The 27,376-nt window shown below is 41.4% G+C and overlaps 1 protein-coding gene across 2 annotated transcripts in view; it reads right to left on the reverse strand.

The window, feature by feature from the left end:
- Positions 1 to 27,376, reverse strand: part of LOC114641992 (chloride intracellular channel protein 4) — a 66,729-nt gene that overhangs the window by 25,248 nt on the left and 14,105 nt on the right. Inside the window, exon 1 of one of the 2 annotated variants that reach the window (XM_028790997.2) lies at positions 21,893 to 22,072. The exons of the other annotated variant lie outside the window; for it this stretch is intronic. Within the exon in view, the coding sequence (XP_028646830.2) occupies positions 21,893 to 21,955 (63 nt within the window). The 5' untranslated portion in view covers positions 21,956 to 22,072. Of the gene's footprint in view, positions 1 to 21,892; positions 22,073 to 27,376 lie in introns of those variants that run through there. 2 annotated transcript variants of the gene reach the window in all.

Below are 27,376 nucleotides of genomic sequence, written 5' to 3' on the forward strand. Positions count from 1 at the left end.
CTGTTCGATTTCATTCCATCTCTCTCTTATTTCTTTTCTTCCTCCCTCTAACACTTGTGCTTCCCTTTTAAACTCGGTTGTGGCTCAGATGTGCCAATCAGCAGCTTCCGGTACCGATTTGGGTCACAGATGATCCTTCATTTGTGCACTAAGTGCAGGGCCGTCCACTCAAATGTTGCACATGGGATCCCCTCTAGCCACACTACCACACCCCCCACACAAAAACTCGAGTGTGGGAATTACTTATTTAAAATATGCCAACCCACCGCGAGCATCACTTTACTACAGTCTCCTGATGAAAGTGAAGTGCTTAATGCTGGTACCTCACAGCTAACCCCATTTTGGGTGCTATCTGTGTGGAGTCTGCATGCTCTCCTCATATCCACAAGAGATTTTCTTGACGTATCTCCATTACATGACACATCCAACGGTAGACTGTGGATGGTAAATTGCTCTGGACAGATGAGTGTCTGACCATGTTCTGTGATGGACTGGTGTCCTCTCTAGAGCTGGTTCCCCTATGGTGCCTGGTAGTGCCCCACGACCCAGAAATGGTTCTGAAAAATGAATGGATGGACAACGTACAGTCGCAGCCAAAGATTTTGAGAATGACACAAGTATTGGTTTTCACAAAGTTTACTGCTTCGGCGTTTTTAGATCTTTTAGTCAGATGTTCCTATGGTATCCTGAAGGAGAATTATAAAAATTTCATAAGTTTCACAGGTGTTTATTGACAATGACATTAAGTTTATGCAAAGAGTGAATATTTGCAGTGTTGGCCTTTCTTTCTTTTTCATGAACTCTGCAATCCGCCCTGGCATGCTGTCTGTCCATCAGCTTCTGGGCCAAATCCTGACTGATGGCAGCGCCCCATTCTTGCATAGTCAGAATTGGTGGGTTTTTGTTTTTCTACCCGCCTCTTGAGTATTGACCACAAGTTCTCAATGGGATTAAGGGCTGGGGAGTCTCCTGACCATGGACCCCACATTTTGATCTTTTGTCCACCGAGCCACTTAGTTCTCACTTTTGCCTTATGGCCCGGTGCTCCATCATGCTGGATTATTCATTGTTGGTCACCAAACTGTTCTTGGATGGTTGGGAGAAGTTGCTCTCAGAGGATGTTTTGTTTCCAATCTTTATTCTTATGAGTGAGCTCTGCACTTCTTTGGATGAGAAGCAACCCCATGTGACATGAATGGTCTCAGGATGCTTTACTGTTAGCATGACACAGGACTGATGGTAGCCCCGCTCACCTTTTCTTTTTCCTGCATGCCCCAAATGATCAGAAAGGAGATTCATCAGAGACAATGACTTGACCCCAGCAGTCTCAGCAGTCCAATCCCAGAATATCAGTCTGTCCCTGGTGTTTTTCTTGACTTCTTTGCTGCCCTTCTTTACGCCCACCAGGCCATCCTCCAAAAGTCTTCACCTCACTCACACCTGCCTCCTGCCATTCCTGAGCATTGGTGGTGCCCGCAGCTGAATCAACTTTACGAGATGGTCCTGGCACTTGTTGGACTCTCTTGGACGCCCTGAAGCCTTCTTTTTAACAATTGGACCTCTCTATTCGAACTCAGTCAGCGTGGCAGAGTGATCTCCAGCCTTGTCGTCATCAACACTCTCACCCGTGTTAACTGAAATGACGTCAGCAGGTCCTTCTGTGGCAGGGTATTCAGTTCATTTTCGTGGCAAAGAGGGACTTTGCAAGTAATTGTAATTCATCTGATGACTCTTCAGAACATTCTAGAGTAGATGCAAATCACCATCATAAAAACGTAGGCAGCAAATTTAATATTTGTGTCCTTCTCAAAACCTTTGGCCACGACTGTAGGTATAAGTGTATAAGTGTATAAGTGCATAAGGAGCTAGTGAAATGGCCACAGAGTCTTTGCTTCCTTTCTTTACTGAAGACAAGTGCAAATTAGAATGGAATTGTCATTTTTGGGGACAGACAACGATAAAGCAACTAAAGCTCCAAGGATTTGGGTCCACGTCCTGTCTGTATACACTTTGTATGTTCCCTTTGTGTCCATGTGAGTCCCCATCACATGGCAAAGGTGTATGAGGGTTTGTGCGTGTTTGGCTGTTGTCCCCTAAAGGGATGGGGCCTGCCTTGAACCAAACACTGCTATCATATTTATGGTCAAGTCAAGAATGGAGTGGGACTTCAGGAGATGGATGGATGGATGGATGGATGGATGGATGGATGGATGGATGGATGGATGGATGGATGGATGGATGGATGGATGGACGGACAGATAATTGTGCTACTGCCCTCTAGAGGTGGTTGATTACCCTGCTTGATGTTTTTTCTTATTCACACAAGCAGCCCTCTTTACGTGTGTTTCAGCTCTTACAAAGAGTCTCTTTAGCAACTGACCCTCGAATGACCCTAAATGGACACCCAGTCTTTATGTAATTAATTAATTTAATGGCCTTTTTATTTTATAACTTGTAAACACCAGCAGTAGGTTAGAGCTTAGAGCTGGCTTTGTAAAGCGGCCGGTCACTACACATTGTGATCAGCAGAGGGCACCCCTGAGACATCCCTGAACTCAGCATAAACTCTGAAGAAGCCAAACATCTGAAACAGGAGGTGAGGAATTAAAGAAATGGCAATTTAAGATAGAGTTAAGACAATAATAGATCAAAAATTAAAGACCGGACAGCTCTTTGTGGCCTTAGAGACACAACAGTAAATTTCCTCCCTTCACCCTCCTCACCTCCTTACTCTCAGTAGCTAAACATTTGCACTCCTTCCACCCAACTCCAAATTCAATGGACTGATAGACTTTCTTGGAGTGCCTCAAAGAAACACTGTGAATAATACACTTGTACTCTTTTAGGTACAACTAGTGCCTTTCCATCTTAAAAACACATCCATACGTAACTTAAAGGTCAGGTTAGGTTGGGGAGCATGCACTAGTACAGTGTGTTGCTGCACCCACCACACAACGAAACAGCTCGGGATCCCGGTTAGAAACCCCCCAGGCAGACACGCTGTGGTCCAGTCTCACTGTCCGGAAATGACCCTTTATGTGCCAGGTGTTACGTGGGCGACCCCTTGGCCTGGTCCAGCCACTCGGGTCCCCAACAATGAGGATACTGTGAGCCGGGTCACCCTCGGGGAATCACACCACATGGCCGTAGTGCCGTAACTGACGCTCCCTCACAATGCAGGTCATGTGCCTCATTTGGGACTCCATGAGCAACACAAAGTCAAACCAGTGGTACCCAAGGATTCTCCGAAGAGACAGAGTACCAAAGGAGGCCAGTCTTGTGTGCTACAAAGACCACCAACTAGTGTTCAGGCATGTGTCTGCAGCGTGGCACAATGCAGAAGTATAAACTGCTTTCAATGGCACAGCCTACAGCATATAGGCTTGATGCAGAAATATAATTCAGCCTATAATGGTGGCCCTGATCAACGGCGGCAATTAGAAGGTTGTCAGTTCAAATGATTCCACTCCATTGGGCCCTTGAGCGAGGCCTTTAATATGAGGTGAAAAGAACCGCCGTTAAGCGAGTCGACCATGAAGATTCACAGGAGACGTGAATATCTGTAGTCGATACACACAAATATAACAAACACACCAAGTAAGAGGAGGGTTGGGGAGCAGGCGATGATAGCGCATCGACTCACCCACCACCTGGATTGGGACCCGAGTGCACCACACTGGAACAGTGGGAGGGTTTTCACAGTGGCCATAGTGCCAATCCTGCCACCAACCCCAGGTTTTCCCAGGAAGTTGGACACCAAGTAAGCAGACACTAAAAGTGCTATATTAAATAAATAATATATTATAACATACGAACACCAGTTTAAAATTTACACACGAAATATGCAAGAAATAAACTCATTTGATCTTTGTGTGACCCCCAATGTTCATTTATTGACTCTGGCCCGCTGCTAGAAGGTCTTGTTGGTCACATTTATTTCGGTTATTATGTTCTTATTTCTGTACGTGGTTTTGTTTACTGCTGTGTACGTTGTATCTTGATTTATGTACGCACTACTGTATATGATTGTTTTATTTTGGGTGATAAACATGTCTTTTGTTGTTATATATGTTATAATACTTGTGTAACAGGATAAACCATCTCTACCTAGTGGATCTATATTGATTATTTCTTGTATAAAAATATATATACATTTTGTATGTATGTTTAAAACTAGTGTTCATATGTTAAATCATTTATTTAATACTAGCCGTCCCCTGTCGCCCCACCCACGTAGTAGTGAAACAGGACAGTGAAGAGGGCCCTGCCCGGCTCCCCACTCCTGACGGCATGCTTCCCCTTCCCCTCTTCCTCATCCCTCTGCCTCGGATTAGCATGAATATATCGTTCCTGCAAGCGAACTATGATTCTTAGCGTGATGAGAGAAGTCGAAAAAATTAATCGGAATGTTCAAGCAAACTATAGAAAAAAAAAACGGATCTAAATTCGTTAAGTAGTTCTCTCGTTTGCTAGCTAAGGTAAGGAGGTAAGGTACACGCCCCAAGGCAGGCGCGCCACGCTGCATGTATCTGGGATTCATGTAAATAAATCGGTACCACAAGCGAACTATGATGAGAAATCAACCGGAATGTTCAAGCAAATTCTAGAAAAAAAACCCGATCTAAATCCGTTAAGTAGTTCACTTGTGAAAAGTGGACAGACAGACAGATAGACGTTGGATTATATTTATACCAGTAAACCCCCGATTCTCTAAAGAATCGCAAATCCAAGAATGGCAATTACTTTCTGTTCCCTCCAATCTTTGTAGCGATGTAAGATCATGGAGAGTGGGAGCGTCCTGGGAAAGTTTTCATTTAATGAAATAAATATATTTGTAGTAAAGCTGTTTCTTTTTGGAGCCATGACTCGTTTCGTTCTGGTGTTTCAGAAGCACGTTGTAGGCGCCTTCGTTCATTGTTTTTATCCATGCAGTCTCGTTTTTGTTTTTCTATGGGTGTGTTGTTAGCTAGATGTCGTTTGCTGTTAGGAATCATAATTGAACCCCTGACCGCAGGCACTATGGAGTAGCTGACTGCTGGCACTGTCAGTAGTCACTAGTACCTCAAGTTTAAATACATAGACATATATAGATAGACGCAGCATTCACTGTGTTTCCCAGTAGACACGATACGTCAGCCTTGTTGCGAATGGCAAAAGTGCCATTTAAACTAATACAGGTAGACGTGGAAACCGGGTTTTCTGATGAAAAAACAATAACGTTTAAAACAGTATCGTTTACATACAACAGATTTTGGCAAATCGTTTAAATGCAATTATTTATATCCATTTATACACTAATAATGGCAATTATTAAATAATAATAATTATAATTATTATTATTATTAACCATTCCTCCCATATAAGTAACATTTCGGGGACTGCCTTCTTCTATCTTCGAAACATTCCCAGAATTTGTCCTGTTCTTACACAACACAGTACTGAAGTATTGTTTAATGCCCGAGTCACGTCACGTCTAGATTACTGTAATGGTATTCTATCTGGCATCCCACAAAAACTTATCCATCGCTTACAACTTCTTCAAAATTCTGCTGCCTGGATAATATCCTGCTGTTGTAAATCCACTGAACATATTACACCTATTCTCTCTCAACTTCACTGGCTCCCTGTTAACTACAAAATACAATACTAAATACCGCTCTTAACATTTAAAGCTCTCCACAACCTCACTGATCTCCTCCAGACTTACACTCCTCTCACTCACTCAGATCTTGTAATTTGAGAGTATTCAGTCTGGCAATATGGTGCAGCCTTAGTTTGTGGAAGACAGACACAACTAAAGACATGAGCAGAAAATGATGTTTGTCAATTTCAAACTGTGTTTCCTCAATGTGCTCCTTGAGAAAAAACATCATCAAGTTTGAGAAATGGTAACAGCTAACAACAATCTACATAGTGACTAAATATGTTTAGCCAAAACGTTGTTTGGAGGCTCACTTGAGCGCATAAATGCATAGCTTTGCTAGCTTAGCCTGGCTTAGCTAAAGTAAAGATTATAAAACGGGATTTTCTAATGGCCAAATATAACCAAAACAATTGTTCAGCCTTACCTATGAAATGTAATCCCCCGTGATCTAGTTTGGAGCGTACAGCGGTTTGTACAATCCCAAGCAGCACATTATTCATTACTTCACTCCACAGCAGTGCCACTCACAATATGGCGGTGACGTTGACGTACGATAAATAAACATGCTATTCTTGATAAATTTCAGTCAGGTTTTAGAACAAATCACAGCACAGAAACTGCACTCGTTAAAGTAGTAAATGACTTGCGGGTAAATGCAGACAGAGGTCATTTATCTGTTCTCATCCTTTTAGAACTGAGTGGCGCATTTGACACCATTGATCATAATATTCTTAAAAATCGTCTTAGTCAATGGGTGGGCCTCTCTGGCAGTGTCTTAAATTGGTTTGAATCCTACCTGGCAGGGAGAAAATTCTTTGTTAGTTGTGGTAATTATAACTCAAAGACACATGATATTCTATATGGTGTTCCACAAGGCTCTATCCTGGGTCCGCTGCTCTTCTCAATCGACATGCTTCCATTAGGTCAGATTATCTCAGGGCACAACGTGAGCTACCACAGCTATGCTGATGACACACAGCTGTATTTATCAATAGCACCTGATGACCCCAAATCTCTTGATTCGCTAACACAATGTCTAACCTGTATCTCAGAATGGATGAATAGTAACTTTCTCAAATTAAATAAAGAAAAAACCGAAATCTTAGTGATTGGCAATAATGGATACAATGAGGCTATTAGAAATAAACTGGATGCATTAGGATTAAAAGTCAAATCGGAGGTAAAAAGCTTAGGGGTAACCCTTGATTGCAATCTGAATTTTAAATCGCATATTAATCAGATCACTAGGACAGCATTTTTTCACCTAAGAAACATAGCAAAAGTTAGACCTCTTATATCATCGAAAGATGCAGAGAAATTAGTTCATGTGTTTGTTTTCAGTCGGCTAGATTACTGTAACGCACTCCTCTCAGGTCTACCCAAAAAAGACATCAATCGTTTGCAACTAGTGCAGAATGCAGCTGCTAGAATCCTTACCAGGAAAAGAAAATCCGAACACATTTCTCCAGTTTTGATGTCACTACACTGGTTACCTGTGTCATTCAGAATTGACTTTAAAATTCTGCTTATGGTTTATAAAGCTTTAAATAATCTCGCCCCGGCTTATATATCGGAATGTCTGACATCATATATTCCAAATCGTAACCTCAGATCCTCAACTGAGTGTCTCCTTAGAATTCCAAGAGCAAAACTTAAAAGAAGAGGTGAGGCGGCCTTCTGCTGTTATGCACCTAAAATCTGGAATAGCCTGCCAGTAGGAATTCGCCAGGCTAATACAGTGGAGCACTTTAAAAAACTACTGAAAACACATTATTTTAACATGGCCTTCTCATAACTTCACTGTAATTTAATCCTGACACTCTGTATATCCAATTCATTATAATAACTATTCATTCAAAATCTGTACTAACCCCTACTCTCTCTTCTGTTTCCTTTTCCGGTATCCTGTTGGTGGTGGCGTGCGCCACCACCATCTACCCAAAGCACCATGATGTTCCAACAATGATGGATGGATTAAAAGCCAGAAGTCTGTATGACCATCAGCATCAAGTGACTCCATGAGAACCCGAACTACAAAGAGGACTATTTCATTTATGTTAGGTAGAATGCCCAGAGGGGACTGGGCGGTCTCGTGGCCTGGAACCCCTACAGATTTTATTTTTTTCTCCAGCCTTCTGGAGTTTTTTTTTGTTTTTTCTGTCCACCCTGGCCATCGGACCTTACTCCTTTCTATGTTAACTAATGTTGTCTTATTTTAATTTCTTATTTTGTCTTTTATTTTTCTTCTCTTCATTATGTAAAGCACTTTGAGCTACTTTTTGCATGAAAATGTGCTATATAAATAAATGTTGTTGTTGTTGTTGATTCTGCTAGTCATGAGGTGTCTAGGTATTCTATGTCTATGTTTAAATATGTCACCATGGCAACTTGTCGTCGTGCATGCTTTACGTTAAGTTTAGTTTACAGGTTGTGTTGCATTGTTTGGGCGCTACTTACTGACTTTTGGAAGCCGCTGGGTTTGACTGTTGGGCGCTGTGCGAGTGCGCGTGCGCTTTTGACACAGGTTGCGTGTGGCATCCGTGCATATATACAACCTTCGTAAACATTACTAAACGAAGGTTTTATATGTGGTGGTGTGTGCGTTCGGGCGGCGGTTGTATTGTGACCTGAAGTTTAGTTTACAGGTTGTGTTGTGTTGTTTTGTTTGGGCGCTACCTACTGAGTCTGGGAAGCCGCTGGGTTTGACTCTGGGGCGATGAGTCACAGTGCGCGTGCGCTTCGATGTGTCCTGCGTCTGGCATCCATCATCCTGCGTCTGTACATATATACAACCTTCGGTTAGTAATATAGATTATTCTAAAATATTATTCACCAGTAACGGTATCGTGCAGTGAATTCACTTGACTTGAGCACTCCTAGTTTTCAACCCCTTTCTTTCTCTGTACGTTTCGCATTTGTTTGCTCAGAGGTTGATGCGCTTGCTGCTTCCTGAGCAGATCTTGTTTTCTCCACCCTAGCAGCCTGCTTCTTCTCTTCTTCCGTCGGCATCTTTTCACATTAAAACTGATTAAGTCAGTGTTTGTGTTGCAATTACTTAGTATGGGTTCTTTAATTTTTCACTTAAGTTGGCACTTAAGTCTTCAATCTGCCTCAAGAATGATTTAAGATATTGAGAGGTAGGGGAAGTCACGGCGAAGGTGGTAGGGAATGAGAATGGCGCCCATATGCATGCGCCGCATGGCCGCTCTGCTGGCAACTGCCAAGAGGTGAAAATAAAAAGGGGAATAACCTTGGAGGTCAATCATCACCCTGAAAACGGATAGTAGACGTCACGTAGTATATGTGCACCAAATTTCAGGTGAATAGGTCAAACGGTTTGTGAGCTAAAATCCTGGACAGACAAACGGACAGCCATGGTAGTGTATAATATATAAAGATCAGATCCTGCCAGGTTTTAAAAAAGAATTTTGCACAGATCCTCTAAGTGAGAATTTGTTTTTTTCCAATTTCAAATAGTATATAACATCAGTTACCCACTGACTTAACAGAGGAGAGTTAGGATTCTTCCAGTTGACCAAGACAAGTTTATGTGCCAATAGTGAAGTAAAGGTGATCACAGTTTATTTGTCCTTCTCCACTTTAAGCCCATCTGGAAGAACACCAAAACACAGCTGTTAATAGATTAGGAGGGACTGTGACGCCAAGGCTGTCTGAAAGGCAATTAAAGGTTTTGGCCCAGAATGAAGTTAATTTGGTGCAGGCCCAAAACATGTGGCGCTGTGAGGCTTGAGCTCGATTGCAATGTTCATAGGTTGGATCTCACACTGGAAATATTTTGGACAATTTCAAATGAGACAGATGTGCTCAACAGATAATTTTAAGTTGAATAATTGAATGTTTTGCCAATTTGGAGCTGGAGCAAATTCTGTGCATGGCTGCCTTCCGCTCCTTTTCTGAGATGTTTGAGTCAGAGATCCTTTTCCCACTGTACTCTGGGATCTTTGAAAGGAAGAAACTTTAAAATAGTTTTATATAGATCTGAGCGAGTTGTCCCCAGATGTGTAATCTCATACCAAGAATCACATCTGGTGCCCCCAAAGATTAGGAGGATAGCGAATAGCATCTCCTTATATATGAGGGGTGATCCAAGCAACTACAGGCCAGGGAGTGTAATGCGAATTAATGGAAGGAATTATTAAAGAAAAAGATGGAGCAGCATGAGGCAAGAAGAGTGAGAGGTCAGCATGGGTTTGGGTGAGGAGGTCGGGTTTGACTAACATGCTGGAATTTGGTGAGGAATCAACAAAAGGATACAGTGAGATTTATGTATACAAGATTATTTCATTTAATATAATTATTTATACGCTAAAAAGCATGTGATAGGAGACGTGCAAATGATACTATTTACCTGTAAATATTTTATTTAATTTAATCTAATTATGAATAAGCCAAAAAAAGCATCTAAAAAGAAATGTGAATTATAATTATTTAATTGAGTTTCATTTCACTATCTGTAGTACTAGGGTGTTGTACCGTGTTATTCTCACTAGATTTCACTATTTGTAAGCTAAAAAGGCATACGTCTAGGAGTAGCATGTGTGATATCATGTATCTGGATATTCAGAACGTTTTCAATAAGAGAAGCTGGACGTCAGACTAAAAGAAGTGGAAATTCCAGGCACAGAGTGCTGAAGGTGGGTGGAAAAACTGGCTAAAACAGCAAGAACAAAGGGCTATTATGAACTTTACCAGAATTAGGTGATGTTGAAAGGGGTGTCCAGCAGGGGTCAGTGCTGGGGCCGCTGCTCTTTTTCATAAATAGATAGAAGGTCTGGTTAACCTCTCAGTGCACATCCAGCCTCAGAGCGGGTGTCTGCCGCCAGACTGCACTAGAGTGACAGCAGGTTGAAGGCTACGGATGAAGGGGAATGAGCCGAACATTTACAGGGGACTTGGAGAGCATATAGGACTGGGTGGGTTTAGGGTGGATGAAATTCAGTGTAAGTAAATGTAAAGTGACAAACATGGGAAGTAAAGAGGTTAGATTTGAATACACAATGGGAGTTCTGAAACCTGACGATACACCTTATGAAGAGGATTTAGGAGTCACAGTGGACTCACCATTATCTACATCTAAAGCCTTAAATGGCCAAGGTCCGGCTTACTTGTCTGAACTTATCACGACTTACAAACCAGAGCGCACATTAAGATCTCAAGATGCCGGTCTGCTTATGATTCCAAGGATTAATAAAATAACAGTGGGAGGTCGAGCTTTTAGTTACAGGGCCCCTAAACTGTGGACTGGTCTGCCTGCTACTATAAGAGATGCCCCTTCGGCCTCAGCTTTTAAATCCCGGCTGAAGACTCACGACTTCAGTTTAGCACACCCTGACTAGAGCTGCTGATTAACTGTACAGACTGCATCTCTGTTGTTAGTCATTAGCACTAAAACATAAGTAACATCATAGTTATAATTTGTTACTAACCCTCACCTATTCTGCTTCTCTTCTCGGTACTCAGTTGTGACATTTGATGCCACTGCTCTACTGACAAGTTATTTGCCTGCCTAAGGTATAGTCATCTCTAATGGAGGATTGCAAGAATCGTTGGGTAGAGAGGTCCTTTCATCAGATTGGCTGGCCCAGCACTGTCTCAGCTGTGAAATGGCCAATAGGGGGAGGCAGCTTGATGGCCGAGGTCTCTAGAACTCTGAAAAAATCCAAATCGTATTATGTGATATCATCTTCTATTAAATTCTGTTTCGTACTTGTAAAATTACTATTGTATTGAGGATTGTTTGTGTTCTGCTCTGTGTATTGTATTGTATTGACCTCTTTTTTGACAACCTAGCTGGAAAGGTGTCTCTCTTTGAACTGCCTTTCCCAAGGTTTCTTCCATTTTTCCCTATAAGGGTGTTTTTCCGTTTTCTTCTTAGAGAGTCAAAGCTGGGGGGCTGTCAAAAGGCAGGGTCTGTTAAAGCCCATTGAGGCACTGATTTTGGGCTACACAAAATTAAATTGCATTGTATTGTAATTGTACATCTGGACAGCACAGAAGACGTCAAGAAGGCTAAGAGAATATTAGGTTATAAAGCACCTTGATCTGTAGAGTACAAGTCGTGCCTAAGCTATTGTGACCACTAAGGGGGCATGACAGCACCCCAAACCCCTGACACAAACCCCATGTTGAAATGACCTTTTATTTAACCGAGTCCCTTTTATATGCTTCATCTTTAAAGTTAAAATCAGCACCACAGTTAGAATCCTCTTCCTCCACTCTCCTCCCGGCAAGCCTAATCCACCACTTCCCGACTCTGACTGCCTTTCCTAGGTGGGGCGGCTTCTTTTATAAAGGACCCAGAAGTGATGTTGGACGATGGAAGTCCCAACAAACAAGGATGTCCAGTGGCACCCAAATGCCCCGACAGAGCCACCCTTCCAAAGTTACAACTCCCAGGAAACCCTGCCGGTGACCTAACTGGGGACAACGCCAGAGGACCACTGCCACCTTTCATGTTGGCGGGGAAACTGTCCCTGACATCTGTAGCCATAGGTTTGAAGTGTGCCGCTGTGATCTGAGCAGTTTATTACAAACACCTTATGTTATTAGGCCAACAGGCTGACAGGGCAAAACAATAAGAAAATAGACAGGAACACATAAAGGACACACAGGCGGGATGTTTAAAAAATGCTGATGTGTCCTGTTTGCTGATCAGTATAGATACTGTATATAGGGAGATTTTCCTTTTCTTCTTAGAGAGTCAAGGCTTGGGGGGCTGTCAAGAGGCAGGGCCTGTTAAAGCCCATTGCGGCACTTCTTGTGTGATTTTGGGCCACACAAAAATAAATTGTATTGTATTGTGTATATAGGACGAGGGTCATGGTCTGCAGAAGCCATTGTCACACACGTGCGCATGGGAGGCAGCTAAAAGGCTCAAAATAAGGTAATTATATGCCAGACCAGGGGATGGCAGAGTGCACTGATCCTTTCTCTTTTTCATCGGCAGACCGATCACGGGAAATTCCGCCTGGATTCGATGGTGCCAATTCTGGTTCCAGGCCCGATGATGCCACTTTCGTTTCTGGGCCTGACAACATCACTTCCGGTTCTGGCCCCCATGACATCACTTTCCCAGCCTGACTTTAAAACCACCATGTTTGCCTGTCTGTTTGTTCGTTTTTTGGAATGAGATCTGTTATAACCAATTTAATATGAACTAAATCTTCATCTTTGGCAGCCATACTTCAAGTATACGGGCGGCTGCCTCCAAACCTTTTCCTGTGTTGTCTGAATCCTTTCACACCAGGAATGATTAGAACAGGTGCCAATGGCGCTATATTGGTCTGAAGGAGTGTGGCTGAGTTAGTTTATGTTTTATTTTCGTGAACATTCTCAAAACTGTTTTATTTTTATATAGAAATGCTTCTGTTTTATATATTGTGAATTTTTGTTTAATGTGAATCCAATCAATGTATCTTTTGTATAATAGTTCCTGTTTGCCTGTTGTAGCATGGGGGGGCTTTAATTAATGTAACACCCATAGGACGCACATGTAGCGTACAGCAGACTCCTGGCAAAAGCTGGATGATGCTTTTGCAGGTAAGGCGCTTCTCAATAATCTCCGTCACTCGTTTAAGATGACAAGTTTTGAAATAGTGTATTCTGTCTCAAACAGCATGGAAACATTTTGTCATGTGGTTATTGATATGTCTTGAGGTTCTGTCGTGACTTTTGGTCGGCAGAAATGGATTTTAAAAGTGTTTCATTTAATGGAGATCCAGCCTCATTATAGCATATTGTTTGGCTTGCTACAGGAGACAGAGAGCGTGCTGGTCTCTGTGTGTGCTGACTGTGCCCCTTACTGCTTGTCTTTTAGGTATGTTAAATGTGTTTGTTTCATTTGGTGTTAATTTCATTATTTATTTTGTGTAATTTTGTATTTATTATATTTGTATATATATATATATATATATATATATAAAGCTGGATGACACTTTTGCAGGAGACTGAGAGCGCGCCTGTTGCTGTGTGTGTTGACTGTGCCCCTTACTGCTTGTCCTTTAGTTGGATGACGTTGTTGCAGAATAAGCGGCAGAATCCGGATATTGGTGTGTCTGTCTTCTTTCAAATCATCAGCAACCATTTTAAAGCCGCTACAGGAGCACAGCTCAGGTGGCAGGTACCCATACTTGGCAAGTTTTATAAAAAAAGTTCACTACTTATGCAAAACAGGAGAGTATTTATACTGGGAAGAAACTGGATTGGATGATGTGCATTCATCAAGCCTTCCTTACTGAAGACCTGGCTGATGCGTGTACTGCTCCATTAGCTTTACTCCGGCCTGGACATGTATGTATAAATATGTTGTAATTTGGGAGTGGAAGCTACATGTTAAAGCAAGTTAAATACTTATACAGTAAACCCTTGATTACCCGTCAGGGGTCGGCATCGTGGCCATGACAGATAGGAGAAAAGACGGATAGCAGAACAGCTACTTTAAACATGATATACAGTAGATTAGCTTAGTGAATAGTCATATTTATTTACAAAACAAAATATAGGATTAACAAAATTAATTAATTCATATAATATTGTAATGACCAGCGTAATAAGCAAATACAACTCAGGGGTTACGGGAGTTTTCTACATTTTACTTGGAGTCTTCTTTCCATAACAAGCAGTAGCCCTGTCTTATACTTCATTATTTGGGATACAATGCACATCTGCAAAACAATAAAAGAAAGCGCTCCCTACCAATAATCATCTCCTGCCACTCACGTTCTGTCTTTCTCTATACCACAAACACTCCTGCTTATTGTCTCCTGACTCCCTACTCAAAACTTCCTTTTCTTCTGTTGCCATCCATTATCCAACCCGCTATATCCTAGCTACAGGGTCACGGGGGTCTGCTGGAGCCAATCCCAGCCAACACAGGAGACAAACCCCGGGCAGGGCGCCAGCCAACTGCAGGGCACACACACACTAGGGACAATTTAGGATAGCCATTACACCTAACCTGCATGTCTTTGGACTGTGGGAGGAAACCGGAGCGCCCGGAGGAAACCCACGCAGACACGGGGAGAACATGCAAACTCCACGCAGGATGCGAACCCGGGTCTCCTAATTGCGAGGCAGCAGTGCTACCCACTGCGCCGCCCTTTCTTCTGTTTCTCATCTCCTAATTGACGTGTCCGCCCCTCAGAACAGAAGCCCTTTACTCAGACCCATCACTTACACAGCATTATGCCTTTTCTGTGCATCACAAGATGCCTGCACATCACAATATATTAACAAAACATAATATGACAGAATTTAAAAAGAAAATTACAATGCAGAAGAACATTAACATTAATACAGAATAACATTACCATCAGTGATTTCCATTTTTCAGTTTTGTTGCTATCACACTTTATATCACTACTGTTGTTCTTCCTACTCTGTAAATGGAAGCAATACCTGAAACATTTTCGCCATTTCGTAAATGTTTAATAATTGTTTAATAATTTTTGTGACAAACACCACAAATATACATTTATCGGCCATAACAATATAGAGTAGATTAAATATAACAAAAGAGAAAAGTTACATAACTGACACTGTGGTGCCCACAGTGTCTTGCATGGCAGTAGTAGGTAGGCGCTGGCGGGCGCAATTAGTTTTTTGTTTTTATTTGGCCCTGACAGTTAATTTTACTGTATCTCTTTTTGCATCATATTGCTCTCATCTGATTATCTCCACCGTGGTTACTAAAGAGGTGTGTATGGCTTGAGTCTGTTCAGCATCGATAAAGAACACAATCCCAGGGAGCAAGCACCCCTTGATGGAGACAACATTCCGGTTCCCCTAGTTCTTTAATTATGGCCTTTCTGCCACCAGGATTAAAACTGTGATCCATCCCAGCCAGGTTGCACCTCTGTCCATTATGGCCACCCGGCTAAGTAACACATTACACTCCATTGCAGTCGGGATGGCTGTCCATCCGCTACGGCATCTACATTATATGACACACTGGTGAGGCCTCACCTAGAGTACTGTGTACGGTTTTCCTCTCCATTTTACAAAAGCAGACCTAGCAGAACTAGAGAAAGCCTGAAGGAGAGCAACTAGCCTGATTCTGGGACTGAGAGGTGAAACTGAAGGAGAGGAACCTTTTCAGTTTAAGCATACAATGATTAAGAGGTCAAATGATTTAGGTGTTTAAAATTATTAAGAGTATTAGTACGATGGACCCCTGCTGCTCCTTTAAAACAGGTTTCTGAACAAGAACCTTGGGACACAGTTGGAAACTAAAGGGAAACTTTTACACAAATGTTAGAAAGTTTCACTTCCCACAAAGAAGCAGATACACAAGGAATAAATTACCAGTGTCACACACGTGTGCATGGGAGGCAGTTAAAGGGCCTGAATAATGCAAGGGGGTGTCGAGGTGCACTGACTTACTCTCTTAATCCTCTGCAGACCATTCACAGGAAATCCCACCGGGTTCCAGCAGCTCTGATGATGTCACTTCTGTTTTTCCTGGTGCATCTGATGATATGACTTTCAGTCTCAGTGAAGTCACTTTTGGTTCCGGCGCACCTGATGACGTCACTTCCGGTCCTGATGACATCACTTTCTGTCTTGGCCTTTAAAGCCGCCATCTTAGCAGCCTTAAATCAGTTCTGTTTTGGACTATGATCAGTGACCTATTTGCAGCCAGGGCATAATATACGGCTGGCTGCTCCAAACCTTTTTGATGTCTCTGGTTCGTTCTTATGACACCAGGTAGTGTGGTGGAGAGTAAGACTTTAAGGAGTAACGGTTGTCATGGACATGGGTGGCTGTCACTTGTGGTTTGCACCCTTCCATACACCTGTTTATGATGGAATGAATGGCTGAATGGGCAAGGCCGGCCAGTCGTTCATGGGGAAGGGAGCACCCGGCTTGGGGGGGGCCAAACAGACTATAAGGGGAGGAGCCAACTATATATGTAAATCAGTGGCAGGAAAAAAGTGAAAGGAAGAAGAGAGCACCAGACCCAAAGGAGAAGCTGACACTACAGAAAAAAAGGCAAGAGAGAAAGCTACTCAACCTGATGGGAAAAAGTCAGGTGAACCCAGGTTCATTTCTGTAAGAATCACTTTTCTTTTCATATGAATGAGGTGAAGTCATTCAGAGCAGGACCTGGCGGGCCAGTCTAAGGGATTGTGTAGCATTACATTTCCCAGAACAGGAGGTGTGGCTCGGTGCATCCTTCGCCGAGTTCACAAACTGTAAATAATCTTGTTTAACGGTAAATATTTAAAGGGCTCTGGTTGCATTCATTTGTTTTTCATATTTGTGTATTAGTGGTGAATGTTTTGTGAATCATGTGGGCGGGTGGAAGCGCTGCAGCGTGTTATTATGTATACAAGGGTTTGTTTGTTGTGTCCGATGCCTCATTTTACAGGATAATAACAAGTCTTTTGTAAGTCAACTTTGCTTTCACTGGTGTGCTCTGTACTTGTGGTGGTTTAGTAGGAAAGTAGTGTTGATCACTCACATCACGTCACGATCATTTATTTATTTTTGTCTTTCTCCTTACTGCCTCTCTAGGATGGCAGCGCATGTTATAATCGTGTCGACTCGGGGAGTGGTACAAAGGGACCCTCAAATTTTGATTTGATGTCATTTGGAAGAAATGAGTTAAACAGGTGCTTAGCTGAGCTGAATGGCCTCTTCTTTTCACAACTGTTCCAATGCCGAAAATCTTACAACATCCCAGGCACCTCAATTTTGCCTAAAATATTGTTAACTAGTCCACTTCATGGAAGATTCTGCAGTGCACAACAGTGAAGTGTGTACAAATCTCCCCTTAGTCACTGTCTCATTTACATTTGCCATGTTTGACACAATGGAACCTTCTGCTGACATGATTGGAATTGAGTTCCTCTTATCCCAAGTGCATCTCATCCCTAACTCTTACGCTGACAGCCCTGTCACAGTTCTGATACACACAGAATGAGCTCAAGATGATTTTCTGCCGTTTTGCTCTCAAGTCACCAAACATTAACAGGACTGTGTTGCAAACTCAGTAAAAGTACTTTACTTAAATTCACCATCTTCTTCAAAAGAAATCCCACTTCTGACACCATCCCCAGCTCCCGCACAGACAACTAAAAGAATTCAAGAAGCTCTCCTGTCATATCACCTTTAAGTCACCATACAATAGTAAGATTGTTTTTCAAATGTTGTAAAACTTCATTTAAATTCTCAGCAAAACAAAAAAATAAATAAATCCCACTGCTGACTCCATCCCCAACTCTTGCAGAGCAGAAGCAAATGAGCTCAAGAAGATCCCCTGTCATGTCATCCTTAAGTCACCATATAATAACAAAATTTCATGGGAATACTATTAAAGTATTTTACTTAAATTCACCATCTTCGTCAAAAGAAATCCCACTTCTCACACCATCCCCAACTCTCGCACAGACAACCAAATGAATTCCTGATGTTCTCCTGTCATATCACCTTTAAGTCACCATACAATAGCACAATTGTTTTTCAAATGTTGTACTTTACTTAAATTCACCATTCTCAGCAAAATAAAAAACAAAATACCACCCTGAGTCCATCCCCAACTCTTACACAGAGAAGCAAATGAGCCCAAGAAGATCCTCTGTCATATCATCCTTAAGTCGCCAAATAGTAGCAAATCTTTATTTGAACACTATTAAAGTATTTTACTTAAATTCACCATCCTCCTCAAAAGAAATCCCACTACTGACACCATCCCCAACTCTTACACAGACAACTAAAAGAATTCAAGAAGCTCTCCTGTCATATCACCTTTAAGTCACCATACAATAGTAAGATTGTTTTTCAAATGTTGTAAAACTTCATTTAAATTCTCAGCAAAACAAAAAAATAAATAAATCCCACTTCAGACTCCATCCCCAACTCTTGCAGAGCAGAAGCAAATGAGCTCAAGACGATCCCCTGTCATGTCATCATTAAGTCACCATATAATAACAAAATTTCATGGGGACACTATTAAAGTATTTTACTTAAATTCACCATATTCATCAAAAGAATTCCCACTTCTGACAACATCCCCAACTCTTGCACAGTCAACCAAATGAACTCAAAAAAATCTCCGGTCATATCAACCGTAAGTCACCATATACAGTCATATGAAACAGTTTGGGAACCCCTCTCAGCCTGCATAATAATTGACTCTCCTTTCAACACAAAAGATAACAGTGGTATGTCTTTCATTTCCTAGGAACATCGGAGTACTCGGGTGTTTACCGAACAAAGATTTTTAGTGAAGCAGAATTTAGTTGTATGAAATTAAATCAAATGTGAAAAACTGGCTGTGCACAAATGTGGGTCCCCTTGTCATTGTGCCGATTTGAATGCCTGTCACTGCTCAATGTTGATTACTTACAACACCAAATTGGTTGGATGAGCTCATTAAGCCTTGAACTTCATAGACAGGTGTGTCCCATCATGAGATATAAAGGTATGTAAGGTGCTCAATTACAAGTTGTGCTTCCCTTTGACTCTCCTCTGAAGAGTGACAGCATGGGATCCTCAAAGCAACTCTAAAAAGATCTGAAAACAAAGATTGTTCAGTCTCCTGGTTTAGGGGAAGGCTACAAAAAGTGATATCAGAGGTTTAAACTGTCAGTTTCAACTGTAAGGAATGGAATCAGGAAATGGAAGGCCACAGACACAGTTGCTGTTAAACCCAGCAGGTCTGGCAGGCCAAGAAAAATACAGGAGTGGCAGATGAGCAGGAATGTGAGAATGGTTACAGACAACCCACAGATCACCTCCAAAGACCTGCAAGAACATCTTGCTGCAAATGGTGTATCTGTACATCGTTCTACACTTCAGCGCAATTTGCACAAAGAACATCTGTATGGCAGGGTGATGAGAAAGAAGCCCTTTCTGCACTCATGCCACAAACAGAGTCACTTGTTGTATGCAAATGCTCATTTAGACAAGCCAGATTCATTTTGGAACAAAATGCTTTGGACTGATGAGACAAAAATTGAGTTATTTGGTCATAACAAAAAGTGCTTTGCATGGCGGTAGAAAAAACACTGCATTCCAAGAAAAACACCTGATACCTACTGTCAAATACGGTGGAGGTTCCATCATGCTGTGGGGCTGTGTGGCTAGTTCAGAGACTGGGGCCTTGTTAAAGTCGAGGGTCGGATGAATTCAACCCAATATCAACAAATTCTTCAGGATAATGTTCAAGCATCAATCACAAAGTTGAAGTTACGCAGGGGTTGGATATTCCAACAAGACAATGACCCAAAATCTACAAAGGCATTCATGCAGAGGGAGAAGTTCAATGTTCTGGAATGGCCATCACAGTCCCCTGACTTGAAGATCATCAAAAATCTATGGGATGATTTGAAGCAGGCTGTCCATCAAATTGAACTGAACTGGAGAGATTTTGTATGAAGAATGGTCAACAATACCTCCATCCAGAATCCAGACACTCATCAAAGGCTATAGGAGGACAACGTCTAGAGGCTGTTAGATTTACAAAAGGAGGCTCAACTAAGTATTGATGTCATATCTCTGTTGGGTTGCCCAAATTTATGCACCTGTCTAATTTTGTTATGATGCATATTGCATATTTTCTGTTAATCCAATAAACTTAATGCCACTGCTGAAATACTACTGTTACAATAAGGCATGTCAGATATTAAAAGGAAGTTGCTACTTTGAAAGCTCAGCCAATGAGAATTAAGAGGGGTTCTCAACCTTTTTCATATGACTGTAATAAAAAGTTTGTATTTTACTACAAAACTACTTGAATTAAATTCGACAAGAGAAATTCCTCTCATGACACTGTTCCCAGCTCTTCTACAGACAGCCACACAGTCTACAGTGGACCAAATGAGCTCAAGACAATTTTCAGTCATATCACCCTTAAGTCACCATTAATTAATAAAATTTTATTTGACTGCTGTTGATTTACAGTATTTAATTTAAATTCTCCATCCTCAAAGGAAATCCCATTCCTGACACTATCCTTAATTCTTGCTCAGGCAACCAAACGAGTTCAAGAATATCTCCTGTCATATGACCCTTTAAGCCACCACATAATAACAAGGTTGCATTTCAAACACTATAAAACTATCTATCCATCCATCCATCCATTATCCAACCCGCTATATCCTAACTACAGGGTCTGCTGTAGCTAATCCCAGCCAACACAGGGTGCAAGGCAGGAAACAAACCCCAGGCAGGGTGTCAGCCCACCGCAGGGTGCACACACACACCAAGCACAATTTAGAATCACCAATGCACCTAATCTGCATGTCTTTGGACTGTGGGAGGAAACCGCAGCACCTGGAGGAAACCCACGCAGACACGGGGAGTACATGCAAACTCCACACAGGGAGGACCCGGGAAGCAAACTTGGGTCTCCTAACTGCGAGGCAGCAGCGCTACCCACTGCACCACCGTGCCGCCACTATAAAACTATTTTTCATTAATTTAACATCTTCAGAAAAAGATGTCCCACCCCAACCACCATCCCCCAATTCTTTCACAGACAACCAAATGAGCTCAAGAAGACCTCCTTCCATGTCACCCTTCAGTCAACATATAATAACAGGACAGTATTTTGATTGCTGTAAAACTACTTTAATTCTCCATCTTCGACCAAAGAAATCCCACTGCTAACACCATCTTCAATCCTTGCCCACAGTGGTCCAAAATGTAATGGAAGTTTCTGAGGTAAACAATGCCAAGGAGAAGCTGGTGAAGTGGCTCACGGGAGGAATCAGTATGCACCGCTATAATAAAACCACCACAGGTCGTCCCATCACATGCCAGTGCTGCCCATACTCATCAGTATTTAAGTGTTCAGGGCCTAAACTCAAATGAACATTGAGGGAGCATTCAGTCTCTACAAACCATGTAGGAACTGAACTGTCACACCAAGTTAAGACCGATTAATAGTTCTGCGTCGTGCCTATGCCTTAGTCCACTTAGCCTACGGACGCCTCTTCAAAAATGTGACCATGCATCGCATCAATGTAGACCCTATGCAGACCCCTACGACTTTGATCGGCCAGTTGGTAACCAGATATCTCTTCAAAAATGCATTTCTGTTCATCTTCTGCCTATTCTGAAGTAAACATGGAACTTTTCATGAAAAACTTCATGAAGAAGTTAGAAAAGTCTGCATGCTGTGACAGGCTGACATTACCTACTGTGCTGACCTTTAACTATCCCGTATTCTTAAAACAGAGAGAAACGCTCTGAAAAACCGCAGCACTATGAACGCAGCCTCACCTTAACAAAGAGCTCGATGTCTGGAAAGCCGTATTTTTTCCCAGCAAAGTCAAACCAGGCCATGGTGGATGCTCATTGGAGAATCTCAGGGTCCGACGAGCAGTTGGAGAGAGGGATTCTGAGCCAAATCAAGGGCAGGCAGATGCTTGTAAAGCTGACGGCTCGCTCACTGGCCTTTTGTTTCACTTTAGTGAGCTTTGGAGTTCTGCCGGTCACCCTACACAAAAGCCTTTCAGCCTTCCAACGTGGGCGGGCGCTCTGTGATAAGATGCAAGAATGAGAAGACGCCTACATGCCGTGTATCAAATATGAGCTGCCCTCAGCTTCAGGGTTCATCGTGAAATTTGTCAGCTTTATTTATTTATTTGTTGATTGTTGCTAACACTCCATTCAATCCTGATGCTTTGAATTTCTTGAGTTTTCAGTTATTTCATTTGAGTTCTATAGATAGATAGATAGATAGATAGATAGATAGATAGATAGATAGATAGATAGATAGATAGATAGATAGATAGATAGATAGATAGATAGATAGATAGATAGATAGATAGATAGATAGATAGATACTTTATTAATCCCAAGGTAATTCACTAGTGTTCTACAGTGGCACTGTGGTTAATAAGCCTATCTCACAGATCAAGGGACCTGGGCTCAAATGCCAGTCTGCCCACTGCCCATGAGACATTTCTATTTTCACCTGCTTCCTTTAAAATTTACTTACTTCGGCAGTGACGTTCATGTCTCTGGTGACTCTTCCTATGAAATCAGTAGATGGATTGGGAAAGCATGGGGGGTCATAAGGTGACTGGAAAGGGGTATCTGGCGCTCCCGACATCTCTGCAAAAGAACGAAGGTCCAAGTCTTTAGAGTCCTGGTGCTCCCTGTCTTGCTATACGGCTGTGAGACATGGACACTATCCAGTGACCTGAGACGAAGACTGGACTGCTTCAGTACTGTATCTCTTTTTGAGAATCCTTAGGTACTGCTGGTTTGACTTTGTGTTGCTCATGGAGTCCCGAATGAGGCACATTACCTTCATTGTGAGGGAGTGTCAGTTACAGCACTACGGCCATGTGGCGTGATTCCCAGAGGGTGATCCAGCTCAGTGTTGAGGACCCGAGTGGCGAGATCAGGCTAAGGGGAAGCCCACATCACACCTGGCTGTGGCAGATAGATGGTCATTTCTGGAGGGTGGGACTGGTGTCTGCCTGAGAGGTTGCCAATCAGGTTCCCAAGCTGTTTCAGCTGACATTGCTCTTGTCTCACTACACTACAGCTTGACCCGGCCATACTTTGGCTGCCCATAGCAAGAAACCAATGTTAATAGGTGTTGCCTCACCAGGGGTCAAAGCAATCCTTTCATTCCAGAGGGCAACCATGCTGGACAGAAAACGTGGAATACTCATCTGTGTTGGAGTTTGGATGAGGTCACCATTAGTCCAGCCTTATTAAGGGACAGCGAGGAGGCAAGACATGTGTCTGCCTTGCTAACTGAGGTCACTGACTGAGCACCTATTTACTTAGCAGGCATAACATTATTACAATCTGAGGAATTTTCCAGTACAACCCTTTAACAGAAGACTTCAGTGCTGCACGTTACCAGGAGGTGCAACCAAAGGCAAAGATGGAGGCCTTCTGAACAAAGAAAAGAAAGCGTGCTGATAAATCATTGCACGTGTTTGGAGAAAGTTGACCACGAAAGGAACACAGCATCGCCATAAGTAAACTTTGAGTCTGAAAACTGTAATTTAATTGATAAGACAAAGCCAGCTAATGTTCTATGGTATTGGTGTAACAGTAACAAAGGATAATAACCTCATGAAGGATAAGCTCTGGCTATTAAACGTTTCCAAAAGGAAAGGGCAGAGCAGCATCTCATACACACACATACACACGCACTCATGCTGAGATACAGAACTCGGTGTGGTGGGCATTGGTCCCTAAGCCTGAGCAAACGCTAAGCCACTGTGAGCAAATGAATGGCACTTGCCGGCCATAGAAACTTCATAAACAGCCAGAGAACATAGCCATCTTAACCTCATCAGTTGAACGATCAGGGTTCATAAGTCGTGTGCCTTTCCCTATAAGAAGCCAAAAGATAGAACTGATAAGTTATGTGTCTTTTTCTAAAGGAGAAAATATGTTAAACTAAGCTTTAGTTATTTTAGATTTTGTGTTGTTTGTCTATATATACACCTATATATTTAAATATACTCATCTTCTGTTATCCTTATGTTATAAATAAATTGTGTTATTTCACCAATTTCAACAAGTGGGCCTGTGTTATCTGTGAAGGCAAGTCTTTGGCCATGTTTCGAATTAGTGAAAGTGTTAAGGTAGACTTTTGACGATTTCTGAACCTTGTTCATACAGTAAATTATACGGATCTCTGGCTGGAACATGAAACAAAGAAGATCCTACACCCCATTATCTGCATTAATTTGCCATGCCGGGGTGGCTGTCTTATTGATTATTAATTATCAAAATCCTATGATGCCTTTTTTTTAAATCAAGAAACTTACATTTATTTGAAAATACATACCAGACTTTACTATTGTTGCTAATGGCTATTACTGCTTGAAATGACTGATTATTAATTTCTTATTCACGTATGGCTGCAACTCCCTATTTTCAGCTGCCATTCCGTCAGTGTTGTAATGCTTAACTTAGCTTACCTTAACTTACCTTAACTTAGCTTAGCTTACCTTAATGTAACGTAACTTAGCTTAATTTACCTTAACTTAGCTTAGCTTAGCTTAGCTTAGCTTAACGTAACTTAGCTTAACTTACCTTACCTTAACTTAGCTTAGCTTACTTTAACGTAACATAACTTAGCTTAATTTACCTTACCTTAACTTAGATTAGCTTACCTTAATGTAATGTAACTTAGCTTAACTTAATTAACTTAGCTTAGCTAACCTTAACGTAACGTAACTTATCTTAATTTACCATACCTTAATTTAGATTAGCTTACCTTAACGTAACCTAACTTAGCTTAACTTACCTTAACTTAACTTAGCTTAGCTTACCTTAAGGTAACTTAGCTTAATTTACCTTACCTTAACTTAGATTAGCTTACCTTAATGTAACGTAACTTAGCTTAATTTACCTTAACTTAGCTTAGCTTAGCTTACCTTAACGTAACTTAGCTTAACTTACCTTACCTTAACTTAGATTAGCTTACCTTAACGTAATGTAACTTAGCTTAACTTACCTTAACTTAGCTTAGCTTACCTTAACGTAACTTAGCTTAACTTAACTTACCTTAACTTAGATTAGCTTACCTTAATGTAACGTAACTTAGCTTAATTTACCTTAACTTACCTTAACTTAGCTTAGCTTAGCTTACCTTAACGTAACTTAACTTAACTTACCTTAACTTAGATTAGCTTACCTTAACGTAACGTAACTTATCTTAACTTACCTTAACTTAACTTAGCTTACCCTTAATTAGTCATTTTAAATACTAACTGGTTGCTCAAAAAGAAGACTCTAACCATAACACGTGTTTCCAGTCATCTTCCCCCCAATGTCTCCATTTTTATTTTGCCCATTTTAACTTTCTCTTTTTACTTCTCAGTTTCAGATGTGGCTTTTTCTTTGAGCTTTGCTCTAAGATAAGCATCCCAGTGTTGTCTTTTCTCTGTTGCAGGCGACACTGGTATTTGGGGTGTATTTAAGGAAGAAACCAAATGAGGATCTGTAAGGTGTTTGTTTCTCATATCACAGACAGGCAATCCATCACATAGAATAACCTTCATTTCACAATAAGCAATAGACTGGTACACTTCTTGAGAAAGCCGTTTCACTTTGGGGCTTTTAACTCAGAAGAGAACTTTTGGAATGCCAAGGAAACAGAATAGCAGCTTTTGGTGGTGCTAATGTAATTACAAAAGTTTCTCTAATAACCAGTTAGCATTTAAAATGACTACCGTATATACTTGTGGATAAGTTGGGACTTGATTTTACCATATAATTTCTGGTATTTTGTAATGTCGCCCATATAAGTCGAATGTTGAAAACTCACGCTATTGGTCCAAGAGATTATGATATGCTAAGGCCCACCTGAGAGAATAACCATGGAGCACATAGCCTTTTTTTTCTGTGTATTGTGCCTACGTGACCACACGGTAATACCCAAACTATTTCGAAGTGACATTTGCACTGTTTTGTGTTTTTTGTATCGCACACCCTCATACACCTTTATCGTAACAGCATCCCTTATCTACGATGGAGCGTTCTATCCGAAGAAAATATAAAGCTGTTTTTAAATTAAATGTTGTTGAAGTAGCGAAAGAAATTGGTAACTGTACTGCTGCTACAAAATTCGATATGTCTGAGAGACTGATGTGAGATCGGAGGAGACATAAAGATGTAAAAAAAATGTAAGGGTCATATTTTTGGCGTATAAGTCGGGGTCTGATTTTATAATCGATTTTTCGGATTTCAAGACCCGACTTATACGCGAGTATATACGGTAATTAAGAATAAGCTAATGGAATGCGGCCTGGAGGATGCGGAAGGAATTGCTGATTAAAAAGGAGCTTTGCACTGCTATGTGAATAATAGACACAAATTCAGGTAATTCAAGCAAAATTAGTAAGGCCTTTACAGTAATCCCTCCTCCATCGCGGGGGTTGCGTTCCAGAACCCCCCGCGAAAGGTGAAAATCCGCGAAGTAGAAACCATATGTTCATATGGTTCTTTTTATATATTTTAAGCCCTTATAAACTCTCCCATACTATTATAAACATTTCCCGCACAATTATACAGCATAAACCCTTTGTATTCTCTTAGATATTAGGTAAGATTCATTGCAATTATGTATGTAAACACAGTTTATATACAGTAAAACCTAAATATTAAAGATATCGAGCGTCTCCGATATCACATATGTTACAGCCATTACGACAGACAGGCCACCAGCAATAAATACGTACAATGCAAGAAAAATTGTATACAGTAAAATGTGTGTACAGTGACACTAAACTATATACATGTAATAAGTACTGTACGTAGATAATTAATTATGGTTACTCACCAACAATGACACGACGACTTGTCCGATAACGATGAGTTTAATTTTACTGCACAACAAAGGATAGCGTTACAGCTCTTCTAAAGGAGCCTCTTCAGGCGACTGTGTAGCACTGCCGTTGTTCTTCTTCCAGCACTCTTCAATCCAAATCCCTAAAGCAGATTCCATCCAGACTACTGCCTTATCACCTCCACTTGCAACTCGTTTTGCGCCCTGGTTAAAGGACACTGCGGCCGTAGATCTTATATGCTTTTCCTCCTTTTTAAATAAAAAGAATCGTGGACACATTGATGCCGTAATGGTGTCCTGCAGCGGTGTAGCTGTTCCCTTCCTTCAACATATCCAAAACTTTTACCTTTTCTGCAATTATTTGCATCTTCTGTTGGTGCTTGGACACGGCCCCTGAAGTAGTAGCAGGAGCACGTTAATGCTGAATGAGTGAGATG

Source organism: Erpetoichthys calabaricus, chromosome 4 (genome assembly GCF_900747795.2).
Source record: "Erpetoichthys calabaricus chromosome 4, fErpCal1.3, whole genome shotgun sequence".
Lineage (NCBI taxonomy): Eukaryota > Metazoa > Chordata > Cladistia > Polypteriformes > Polypteridae > Erpetoichthys > Erpetoichthys calabaricus.